At 59.0% G+C, this 9,910-nt stretch overlaps 1 protein-coding gene and 1 long non-coding RNA gene across 2 annotated transcripts in view; one reads left to right on the top strand and one right to left on the bottom strand.

Moving 5' to 3' along the window:
* The window catches only part of FOXK1 (forkhead box K1), a 65,034-nt gene extending 58,234 nt beyond the window's left edge, over positions 1–6,800 (top strand). The window contains exon 9 of the mRNA XM_019947376.3: positions 302–6,800. Within this exon, the coding sequence (XP_019802935.2) occupies positions 302–570 (269 nt within the window). The 3' untranslated portion in view covers positions 571–6,800. The remainder of the gene's footprint in view (positions 1–301) is intronic.
* On the bottom strand, positions 6,332–9,617 carry LOC141276443 (uncharacterized). Its single transcript, XR_012325950.1, has 2 exons — positions 9,497–9,617; positions 6,332–7,162 (listed from the first exon to the last, which is right to left on the bottom strand). It is a non-coding gene; the product is annotated as an uncharacterized lncRNA (long non-coding RNA).
* Positions 9,618–9,910: the final 293 nt, after the last annotated feature.

The following is a 9,910-nucleotide window of genomic DNA, read 5'->3' on the forward strand; positions in this document are numbered from 1 at the left end:
CTGGTGCAGGCAGGCCCTGCCAGAGGGGAGGCGGAGCCAGCGGGGTGTCTAGAGGGATCCGCACACAGGCAGCAGCGCGAGGAGGAGACGGACGGAGGCCCCGGGGCGGGGAGTGGGCCGGGGTCCGGGAGGGGCTGGCAGCCAAGCGCTGCTGCCGGCTTTGCCCAGAGGCGCCCAGCGTGCCGGGGAGCTGGGCCCCTGCGTCCCTCGGCCCTCGTGTGGCCACGCTGGCCTGTGTTCAGGACAGACGGGCGCCGCTCCCAGCCGGCCTCCCAACGTGACTCTTTCTCCTCCGCCCTAGCCCTCGCCAGCCCCCTGCAGCTCCTCGCGGCTCAGGCTAGTTCGTCCACCCCGGTGGTGGTCACGCGTGTGCGCGAGGTGGGGCCTGAGGAGCCGGCAGCAGCGGCAGCAGCGGCGGCCACCAGCACCGCCGCCACCGGCGCCTCCGCTTCTCCCCCTGGGGAGCCCGAGCTCAAGAGGTCCCGAGTGGAGGAGCCCATGGGGACTGTGGCCACGCAGGCCGGGGCGATTGCGGCCGCTGGCCCACAGGGCCCCGGGACCGGGGAGTGACGTCGCCGGCGTGGAGGTGGAGTGGGACACACGCCAAAAGGAGTTCCGGAGCTGGGCCAAGGCGGCCGACACCACCGCCGCTCGGGACCGAGATGAGAGGGCTCCACGCGGACCGAGCTCGGTGCCAAACGGGCAGGACGCCTCCGTCCACGTGCACCCGGACACACTCATCCTTCCGGCGTCTTATCTCCTGCCCCTGCTCTGGTTTAAAACAAAAACCCATAAAAACGTTCAGACAGCTGATTGTACGGTTCTGGGAATTCTTTGTTTTCGTTTCTTTCTCCCCCCAGCAGCACCTTTTCTCCCCATGCCTTTCGTCAAGGGCGTGGGGAGAAGGTGGTAGCTCAGCGTCTCCGGGACCACGTCCAGGCGGCCCCGACCCCGCACAGGAGCCAGGCTCCCAGAGCAGCCTTCGCCCCGAGGACGGGACAGAGATGCAGCCTGGTGCAGACGGGCCTGCAAAGGAGAGCACGGGCCTGGGGATCCAGCCCTGTTTGCAGAGATTGGAAAGAGCGAGAGAAAGGCAGCGCCGCCCGATTGCAGACTGTCCTGTGGTTTCTTCTCCTAAAGTGACGTAGAAAGTATTGGCATTAACGGGACGGAGGGGAGGGGCCTGGTCTGGCTTTGGGCCCCAAGTGTTTCTGGTTTTGTTGAAACACGGAATTCAGGCTTCGTCGTCAACCTGAGACAGACACAGAAGGGATCATCTGTTTTTGCGGTTTTCATCTGTAGATAGTTTAGCGGCCGTAGGTCTGGGCTTCTTACTGGCATTAATCCCACGGAGAGTAAACCTGCCGCTCTGTCTGTTAACTTCAAGAAAGACTGACGGCCTCCCGGACTGGTGTTCCAGGCAGAAAGCTGTTCACACGAAGGTCCACCTGAGCCGGCGGCTGCAGCGTCTGACCTGCGTCCCGGCCACACGGGGGACGTGCGGCCACTGGTCCTTGGGGGAAGGAGGTGGCCGCTCGACAGGAGGACTGTCACGTCGAGTGGCCCCCGTCTCCCAGTGGCTCTGATGGCCGGCTGCCACGCGGCCGCTCACCAGGCTTTATCACCAGGTTCCAGTGTCTTCACTGCCCGACAGCCTGCCTGGCGTTTCCCATCGGAACCGTGTCTGCTGCCCGCGGCGCCGGAGGCCCAGGGCTCGGCCCACAGCTCGCGCCGGCTCGGTGGGACCCCCTGCGCCCCCCGGAGACGTGAGCAGACCAGGGGGAGCCCGCAGTCCTTTGGCTTCGCTGGGAGAACGTTCTCAGGAAATGTTACGCACGTCTCTGTGAAAAGTGGCTTTCAACTTGGCCTGGCGCCCCACGTCGGACCTTCCGCACGAGCTCCAGGGGCCCCGGTGGAAACGGTTCCTCCCTCACGGAGCGCCGTCCGCATCAGGGCCCCGACGGCAGCGCCACCGCAGGGCCAGGTGTGGCCAGGTGCTCTAGCTGTCGCGGTTGTCCCTGCATGCCTGGCCCGGGAAACGCCTGGTCCGGCAAACGCCTGGTCCGGCATCCGCAGCACTGAACCCCACGTGGGAAGGAGCTCTCCTGTGACGTGGCCAAGACGGGGAGGGGTGGTGCCTCGGCCCTGTTCCCGCCCGGTGGTGAGAGGCGCTTACGACCCGCTGACGTTCTGTGTTGTGTCGCGTGGACTGTGTCTTTGGCCGCGCCTGGTGTGTGTGGGCGAGTGTGAGAGCGAGTGAGGCCGAGGCGGCGCCCCGACGCCGGTGGCCTGGCCCCCGTGGGTCCTCGGCCAGGGCTTCGGGGCGACCATCGCTTCCTTCCCCTTCGTTGCTGCTCGGTCCCGGGGCCGCGCAGGCCTCCCACAGGGGCCTTTTGCTCGCAAGCGGTCCTCCTCGGGAGAGCTGGCGCCCCCTACGGAGGACAGACGCCCAGGACAGCTGAGGCCACGGGACGCCCTCAGCCCCGGGCCTCGCTGCTCGGTCTGGCCAGTCTGGCCCTGACCCTGTGCTTTCCTGACTTATGAGCTGCTTTGGTTTCTGTCTGTTATCAGCGGCGATCCCACTGTTTATTCTGGCCGTGGTTCAGGGAGAAGGGAGTGGAGGGGGGTGACTGGAACCGGAAGGGAGACAGGACAGGGTATCCTTCGGTGACATTCTGCCACGTGGAGAGCTTGCTCCTTTTTTGCTCCTTCTGGGAAGGAGAAGAAGGGACCCTGTGGAGCCTGGCCTCGGGGGACCTACCACTCCAGGTTCACGGTATGCTTCCGGATGGGCCTTTGGTCACCTGACCAGATGGCATGCGTGGCTCCTGCCAGCACTTGTCCTGGGGCTGGTAGCCAGGGGGCCCAGGAGTGGCCAGCTCCCCAGGGAAGACGCATGTCGCGGCCGGAAGGGTCACCGATGTCCTCAGATGGTTCCACACCCCCTCCCCCCGCCAGACCCGTCCAGGGGAGCAAGGGCGGCAGGCCAGAGCGACAGCGGAGCTGCCGGCCTCAGGGCCCGGCGCCGTGGCCCGCCACAGGCACGCGCTGCGGTGCGTGGGCTGAGCCAGCTGAGACTGGGACAGGAAGCGCAAGCAAGTCGACCTGGCCTGATGGTCGTGTCACTGCAGCCTCAGGGCACCCAGGGGCTGGGGTCTGCGCAGAGGATCAGCCAGGCGGGTGCAGCTCGGGGCGGGGCACTTGGGCCCCTCTTGCCACAGCGGCTCCCTCTCTCTCCGGGTACCTGGTCCACCTGTCGGCTGTGCTTGGCGAGTCAGCACCTTTACCAGTGCCAGACACAGGGGAACGTGCTCTGCACAGGAAGGAAGCCACGAGATCACTGCTCTTAAACAGTTGAGCGTCTCCCCCAAGACAGTTGGGTCCAGCGTCGGAAGTGGGAAGGGCTGCACCTTGGAGCTCATCAGCTGCGCCGGAGTGAACACCGAGTGTCCCTTGTCCGCCACCTGCAGCTCTCTCTCCACGTGAAGCTCCCAGTCACACAGCGCCGTGGAGGGCAGAACCTGTGATCAGTGCTCAGACAGTCTATCCAGCTTCACTTCTTCTTAGGTCCGTAAAGGGTACACAGCCTGCATTCCCCATGAGATGAGAGTCGTGCTGGGGGGCGGGTCCCTAGGCCGGGCACCGTTGTCTCTGCCTGCATTCCCCATGAGATCAGCGTCGTGCTGGGGGGCGGGGGGCGGGTCCCTCGTCCGGGCACCGTCGTCTCTGGCTCGCTCGCTGCAGGGGGCCTCCGGTCTCCCTCCCAGGGCCTGGCTGGTTCATGTTTGGGGTTTGCTGTTTGTGGGAGTTTGGTGAGAGTGGATTTCTGTGTTGCCAAACGTGCATCGGTGATTCTCAAGGTGGAAGGGAATGGGTTTGTGGGGGGCCCCCGGGCTGCCTGGCCCCTTCTCTGGACCTCACTGGTCCTGGCGAAAGACTAGTTCAAGGTCGCAGACATCGTTCAGCTAATGCTCTTACTTCCTCTAAAGGTAGCTCTGCGTGGACCATTCCAAGTGAGCTGTGCATCTCCTGGGGCGTGTTGTGAGATCTCTGTGGACAGAAACCCCTTTCTTTGGCTGCTTGGAGTTCAGAAGGAGGAGAAAGACTTTTTTTTTGGCTTGTTACTTTGGTCAGTTTCTTCCTTTATGCAGACAAAGAACAGACCAAACGTGAGAGCGTGTTAGAGAAGAGAGGTTTGTTCGCAGGGCTTTTAGGGTTTAGACTTAACATCCAGTTGATGCAGGGAAATGAGCTGTTTTTCTCCAAATGCCTCAAGTTCTGCTCTGCCCTGGGATGGCTTCATCTGGGATGAGGGACCATCGTGCCCCCGGGAACGGGCTTCGGGCGCCACAGACCATGGCGGCCGCCCCTTGCTTCAGTGCCGAGTAAACAGTGCGCTGCTTGTTCTAGAATAAGTTACCCAAGATGATCATGAGGCTCTGCAAGTAGAAACGGCCAGAGTCGCTAAACCGAGGCCCCGTCCCCGCGTGGCTGACAGTGAAAGTGGCTTCTCCACGGCTGCTCGAAGCCGCCCTCGTGATACCTCTGCCAAGAGACCATGGTGTTTAATAAGAGCATCATTTAAACCATTCACACGTGCTGCTGTAAAGGCGGGAGGGCCCGAGAGGGAGGGAGGGCGGCCCGGGGCTGGGGTGCGGTGGGCACAGCGGTGGTTTCTGTCCGTGTCCTCAGGTTGCTGCCCCATGTTTTAGAAACTACTCTCATCTCCCAGGTTCCTTTCTCGAGGCCTTGTTTCCCACGTTAGGGTTCAAAGTGCTCAGGACACAGCTCCCGCCGTTGCGTGTGTGCCCGCCCTTCCTGCCGGGGCCCCGCTGCTTGGCTTTTCTTTTACCAGCAGAAGCTGCTCCCTCTGGGTCCAAGGGCGGCGGGTCTGGGCCCGACGCCTGCAGGTGTCCTCGGCCATCGGTAACTGCGCGGCCCCTCGGGTGACCTTGTCCGACTGTGAGGGTCTCTGCGGAGAGCGGCCGCCCGCTCCGTCCAGCCCCGGAGTCACAGCCGCTCTGCAGCGCGGGGTGTGTGACACACCACCAGCATTTCCTCCGAACGGGAATAGAAAACGGGCCGTCTGCCGAGTGTGTTTAGGGAAGGTAGTTTTTGCTCGTATGCTGCAAAGAAAGGACGGTCACTTGCCGAGTTGTCGCGCCCCCAGCACTGCCGGGCTGGCGGGGGCGTCTCTGCGGAAGGCCTCCCAGCCAGGCTCAGGCCGCAGCTCAGCCCTGCCTCCGCAGGGACGGTCCCCTCCTGCCATCCAACCGCGTCCTGATGCGCCACCACCATCCCCCGCCGCCCCCACCCCGCGCCTGCCCCGGGGGCACAGGGCGACTCAGCAGAAGAGAGAGGTTGGAAGGATTCGTGCCTCTGGGTGTGACGAGACCCCCGTGTCCCCAGCACATCCGAGTGGATGTCTGAGCAGCCGATGTGGGAGGTCCGATCTGTCAGGAAAACTGTCCCTGTTCCTGCCCGGAGCAGCACGGTGCCCCTGCCGCCTGCTGACGGGAGGCCTCCTGCGGACTGGCCGCTGGCCAGGAGCAGGGCGCGGGTGCTGCGTTCTCACGCGGGGCTGGAATGAAGACCTCCTCGAGCGAGGGAGCCTCAGGACCTGGTGGTTTACTCTGTGTCAGAAACAGTAAAAAGTGCAGGGGAGGCCAGACCCTAGGGCCATTTAGACCTGCGACCCCGCCCCCGCGGTTAACGTTCCAGTGGCCTGACACTTTAAAAAGATTCTGTGCTTCCTGTGTAAAGGTTTTCTTACCTGCAGTAATAGGACTTGCTCCTCTGAGCTGTTGCCCAGAGCCACGAGGAGTGCTGTGACCTGTCCCCAAGTTCTGAACGTACTGGCTGAGCTGGGATGAGGCCTGTGCCTCTGAAATGGAATTTTTGTGCATGAAGTGAACTGGCCTGAAGGCGATCGAGCTACGCCTGTGGCCTCTTCAGAGCTTCGCCTCTGAATTTCTGGGTTAACTGGGCCAAAAAAAGTTTTTAATAAGTAAAAATAGGGTTTAAAACTCCCAACACTTTAAGTTTGGCCCTTACCGCCTCCCTTCCCAGCTTCCTTTCAGGAAGGGCTTTCTGAATACCCAGTAGCCCAGAACTGGCTCGATTTCTAGCTCAGGACGGGGATCTGGGAGGAAAGAAGAAAGCGTGTCCCTGCTCGTGGCTTACACTCGGGCCCTGACCTTGGGCAGCTTGGTGCACGTGGGGGAGGGTTAAACCCAGCACGGATTGTTCCTTCTTCTCTGACTGAGAGTTCTCCTGTAAAGATCATTTGGGGGGGGGGCGGGTGTTGTTAGGGGCGTGTCTGTGCAAGTGGTTGTTTTTTTTTTTTTTTAATGGTGTCTGTCTAGAGTGTTTTTCACGATATGTTTAATCATCAGTGCTTTAAAAAGTGGTGGTATCCTGTACAGTGAATTAGGTCACAGAGCGTTGGATGGTAGAGTGTGATCGGGCCTGTGGGACACCCAGGAGGGTCGGCACAAACCCCGGCACGGGGACGAGCGGACGGGGTGGGGCCCACCGCATCTGGGCCGGCCTGCGTTTTCATTTCAAATGGGATACAGTATTTTTTTCTTTAAAGTTTGAGATCTGAATGTGATTTCTAATTGTACCAGACGTTAATGTTTTAAAGCTATAACAAAGTTTAAAATTTCTACTTTTTGTTTCTCATTTATTTTAACTGTTCTTTTATCTATTAAATCGTTGTATGTGGATGGGGAAGTTTTGTTTCTCCTCTTAGCATTTGTTTCTATAACCAGAAATAAAATTATATATTAAAGAAACGACACCGGGCTCTGTGTGGTCTTGGGAGCGGCAGCTCCGCCCCCTCAGCTGCGGGGAACTCGCCGCCTGCTCTCTTCGGGGTGCTGCTGGATTGACAGTCACCGGAAGGGGCGCTTGGGCGTTGGTGCCGCAGTCTGGCTCCGACGGGGTTTGTCACAAATCCATGATCCTCAAGGTTCCCTCATGTTTGTGCGTGGGACTCATCCCCTCGTTCAGCTGATAACGTGCCTTTCTCAGCTTTCACAGTGGTCCACGGTGCTGACTAAGGTTTGAGCACTTCTCTTCCTCCCTCTTGTGCTCCATCACCGCTCCAGCTGAAGCCTTCGTACAACAGTGTCAGATTAATCACAGGTTAGGATTTTAGCTAGAGAGCAAGCAAGAGTGAGAATAATGAGTTTTAGGAGTTATATTGGCTAATTAGCATCTTTTTTAACAATTTCCTCATTTATTTATTTATTTATGGCTGCGTTGGGTCTTCGTTGCTGCGCGCGGGCTTTCTCTAGTTGCGGTGAGTGGGGGCTACTTGTCATTGCGGTGTGCGGGCTTCTCACTGCGGCGGCTTCTCTTGTGGAGCTCGGGCTCTAGGCGCCTGGGCTTCAGTAGTTGTGGCTCGTGGGCTCAGTAGTTGTGGTTCGTGGGCTCTAGAGCACAGGCTCAGTAGTTGTGGCTCGCGGGCTGAGTTGCTCCGTGGTACGTGGGATCTTCCCGGACCAGGGCTCGAACCCGTGTCCCCTGCATTGGCAGGCGGATTCTTAACCACTCCACCACCAGGGAAGTCCTTAATTCGCATTTTTAAAACTGTTTAAGTTTTTTAAGTTTTGTTTTTGATTAAGACAATCATTTCTCACTAGTAAGACCTTAAAATAGCATTTTACACAAATGTACATTTTGTAAGAAATAGTCAAATATTACCCTTGGTAATATGACTTGGGGTGTGTGTGTGAGTGTGTGAGAGCACATAGTTCTCAATAAAAGTTAAGCTACCCTATGAACCTGGGTGAGTACCAAAGACAAGTGAGTGCGTATCCCCACCAAAAGCCAGGCTGTGCATCGCAGCTGTAATTATTGCCGAAATTTGGAAACAAACCAAATATTCGTCAAGAGTAGAATGGAGAAGTTGTGGTAAACTCATACAGTCACACACTGATAAGTACTCGGCAGTAAGAGCTGCTGTCATCCTACAACAGATGAGCCTCACGGCGTCACCGTGAAGGCAAAATGCAGTACTGTGGGTTCCATTTGTATGAAGTGTAAAAAGAGGCAAACCTGATCTCTGGTGATGAGAGCGAGGCTAGCGGCTGCCTCTGGGGAGGGGAGCCAGCGGGGAGGGGGGAGGCGTCCCGAATCCTGAGTCCTGGCCGTGGCCACTCAGGTTCACAGCAGCGAGTGCTGGTGCCAGCTTGCGAGAGCTGCGTGTTCGGTTTTCAGGAATTCTGAGAGCTAACTGTTCACCAAAGCCATTATTAAAATTTTACTTACATAAACTTAATAATGTAAAAAAATTACGTTAAGACCCAAGATGATAAATACTCAATTCACAGCTCCCTATTATTTTACTATTACTGCTGCTCTCGAGGTTGTTCGTGTGGATTGGGCCCGCGGGGTGGACAGACTGTCCAGTGGGGTGCTGCATACTGTGTATCTGCTCCCAGCTGTCCAGCAACAGCACGCCGGCAGCTTGAAATCCGCCACTGTGGGAGTGTTCACACCACGGAAATTATCGAACGCTGCAGATGGGCCTCCCCACACCCACCGCAGAGCCAGTTAGCGGTTTACCAGCAGACCACGGAGTCACAGAAGTGAGACATCACTGAGCTCATTTCAGATGTGTGTGCCTTATAGATGTTTTACTTTAATAAACTGTGTGTGCGTGTGTGTGTGTGCGTGTGTGTGTGTGCGCGTGTGTGCGTGTGTGTGTGTGTGTGTGTGTGTGTGGCTGTGGAGCGGCATTCGGGCTCCTTTCCAGGTCTCCCACTTCGTAGGTCCAAAGGCAGTTACGTTTGCTTTGATTTGTAGGCCGCGGCTCAAGTAAACCAGCAAATTCCCACCAAAACCACGTGTCGTCACGAAGCGACCGTCTGGTAGCTTCAGACCCAGCTTTCTGTGCTGTTCCACGATTCCAGGGCGGGGCCTCTGCAGGCCCGCCTCTGCTGTGCCGGCTCTTCCCTGGCGGGCGGCCTGACGCGGGCGTTGGCGGGGCCTGGAAGGCCGGAGGCTGCTTCCTGTTCTCCGCGGCTTTCTTCATCTCCAGGAAACGTCCAGGCAACAGCAGCTGACAGCAGTGGGTTGTCCCAGCCCATGGGGGCCTCCTCCCAGGTCAGTTTCAGCTCTGCGGGACCCCTCGGCCCAGCCCTAGTCTTTCACCATTCCACCCTCTTCCCCCTTGTTCCCCCAGCATTAGGAGCAGCTGCTGCTCCCTGTGCCCCTTCTGTTCTTCCACACCTGGTTGCAATTTTTTTTTTTCTTTTTTGCGGTACGCGGGCCTCTCACTGTTGTGGCCTCTCCCGTTGTGGAGCACAGGCTCCGGACGCGCACGCCCAGCGGCCATGGCTCACGGGCCCACCCGCTCCGCGGCATGTGGGATCTTCCCGGACCGGGTCACGAACCCGTGTCCCCCGCATCGGCAGGCGGACTCTCAACCACTGCGCCACCAGGGAAGCCCATGCAATTATTTATATTGAATCTTCTAATGAAATACCTGCTTTGCATCCCCAGACGGGCCTCCGACAGGTGCACGGAGTCCGTGCTGACCTCGCTCAGGCCTCCCTGCAGCACCTGGGACTCCCGCTTCGCTGGCCACTGCTCAGCAGGCAGCGGGCAGAGCGGCTACAGGAGTTGACCTGGAGTCCGGGTGCTGGTTCCGGTCCCTCCTCCGCCTACACGTATGAGGGCCCTTAGCCAGTCTTTTAGCTTCAGCCAGCTCATCCTTCAAAATGATAACAATTACGCTGTCCTCAGGGCGAGACGGCCATGTTAGGTGAGACGGCCAAGGTGCGGTGCTCAGCAGGCTTCCCAGAAAGACGGCCTGTAACCAGGCTTCCTTCGCCAGTTCCCTTCCTCTTCACCCTGGGGCTCTTCGGGGCTCTCGTGGGGGGGGGGGGGCGCCCGCCTC

The sequence above is a fragment of the Tursiops truncatus genome, chromosome 15 (assembly GCF_011762595.2).
Source record: "Tursiops truncatus isolate mTurTru1 chromosome 15, mTurTru1.mat.Y, whole genome shotgun sequence".
Classification (NCBI taxonomy): Eukaryota; Metazoa; Chordata; class Mammalia; order Artiodactyla; family Delphinidae; genus Tursiops; species Tursiops truncatus.